This window comes from Patagioenas fasciata, chromosome 21 (genome assembly GCF_037038585.1).
Source record: "Patagioenas fasciata isolate bPatFas1 chromosome 21, bPatFas1.hap1, whole genome shotgun sequence".
Taxonomy (NCBI): domain Eukaryota; kingdom Metazoa; phylum Chordata; class Aves; order Columbiformes; family Columbidae; genus Patagioenas; species Patagioenas fasciata.
In genome coordinates, this window is record NC_092540.1 from 6,570,295 (window position 1) to 6,572,148 (window position 1,854).

General features: G+C 52.8%; 1 protein-coding gene across 1 annotated transcript; it reads right to left on the reverse strand.

Moving 5' to 3' along the window:
• Positions 1-596: 596 nt before the first annotated feature.
• On the reverse strand, positions 597-1,520 carry LOC136111007 (olfactory receptor 14A16-like). Its single transcript, XM_065854818.1, has one exon. It carries the CDS (start codon positions 1,518-1,520, stop codon positions 597-599), a length of 924 nt encoding a protein of 307 aa, XP_065710890.1.
• Between the last annotated feature and the right edge of the window lie 334 nt (positions 1,521-1,854).

Consider the following 1,854-nt stretch of genomic DNA (forward strand, 5'->3'; position numbering starts at 1 on the left):
TCCATGAATGTTCAAATGCAGTCTTTCCCTTTCACACACAGATGCAGGAGTCACTGTGTCTCCCTGACCTCCTGCTATGAGTCCGAGAGGCTGGGAGACACTTCAGCCCTGCCATTTGTCACCCTACTCTGCACTTACATGAGATACATGAAGAATGGACATGGGATCTTCTGTTCCAGGAAGCACATCCCAGTGCTACATTCAGGTGGTTCCCCAAGGGATGTTACTCTCAGCATGAAGTCATGTCAAGACATTGTCTGTCCCACTGACCTTCATGGAACCCCAAAGAATAGCTGATGGTGTTTCTGCTCAGTCAGGTTCATCACCTCAGAAGCAGTTTGTGCATTTGTTTACATCTTGTCTGTACAATGCAAACATGGACATCTGACCTACTCATTAGTTGTGCTGCCAGGGAGGGACAAAGAACCTCTCCAAGCTGAAGTGAGAAGCCAGTGCTGGAAATGGTGGTTGTGAGAGGCCGGTCCATGATGATTGACCTGGGGCAGGTTCTCTAGGGTGTCCAGTGGACACGGGCACAGCCACTCAGTGAGAAAATTATTGATGTTATATATGCTATGCAGAAGATGATGAGCAGGTTATTGCTTTGGAAAGCAGCCAGTCATCAGTCGCCACACTGAATCCTTGATCTCCTTGTTCCTCATACTGTAGATGAGGGGATTCACTGCTGGAGGCACCACTGAGTACAAAACTGACACCACCAGATCCAGGGATGGGGAGGAGAAGGAGAGGGGCTTCAGGTGGGAAAATATGACAGTGCTGACAAACAGGGAGACCACGGTCAGGTGAGGGAGACACATGGAAAAGGCTTTGTGCCGTCCCTGCTCAGAGGGGATCCTCAGCACAGCTCTTAAGATCTGCACATAGGAGAAAAAAATGAAAACAAAACAGCCGAATGCCACTGAGAAAGAAATCACAAGAAGCCAGACTTCCCTGAGGTAGGTGTTTGAGCGGGAGAGCTTGAGGATCTGGGGGATTTCACAGAAGAACTGGTCCAAGACATTGCCCTTGCACAGTGGCAATGAAAATGTATTGGCTGTGTGCAGCAGAGCATAGAGGAACCCAGTGCCCCAGGCAGCTGCTGCCATGTGGACACAAGCTCTGCTGCCCAGGAGGGTCCCGTAGTGCAGGGGTTTGCAGATGGCAACGTAGCGGTCATAGGCCATGATGGTGAGGATAAAATACTCTACTGCAGCTAAAAAGACAAACAGAAGGAACTGTGCAGCACAGCCTGTGTAGGAGATGGCCCTGGTGTTCCAGAGGGAAATGGCCATGGACTTGGTGGAGATACAGCCCAGGTCAAGGAGGGAGAGGTTGAGGAGGAAGAAGTACATGGGGGTGTGGAGGTGCTGGTCCCAGGCTATGGTGGTGATGATGAGGCCGTTGCCCAGGAGGGCACCCAGGTAGATGCCCAGGAAGAGCCAGAAGTGCAAGAGCTGCAGCTTCCGCGTGTCTGTGAACGCCAGGAGGAGGAACTGGGTGATGGAGCTGCTGTTGGACATTTGCTGCCTCCAAGTATAGGGCACTATCATAGAAGGAAAAGACAGCGAGAGGTTAGGGGAGGCTTCTCTGAGCAGAGTCGAAATCATTTCTCATACACCCTCCCCCTGCTCCACACACCCTTGTCCTTTCCCAGACCTCCCTCCAGCTCCGTGTCTGAGCCCTGGGTGGTGCTGGCTGGAGGTGCCGTGAGGAGCAGGGCCTGTGCCCGCTGGCTGCTGAGGAGTCAGCCCTGCTCTGCAGCAGTGGGGTCATGGGAACGGGGGGCAGGGGACAGTCCTGGGGTTCACCTTTGTCACATGAGGCTGCTCTTGGTCCAGAAAAACCTGTCAGCAT

What these genes read in the sequence shown, in the direction of transcription:
- LOC136111007 (XM_065854818.1), bottom strand. Translation starts at nt 1,520, where the DNA reads ATGTCCAACAGCAGCTCCATCACCCAGTTCCTCCTCCTGGCGTTCACA.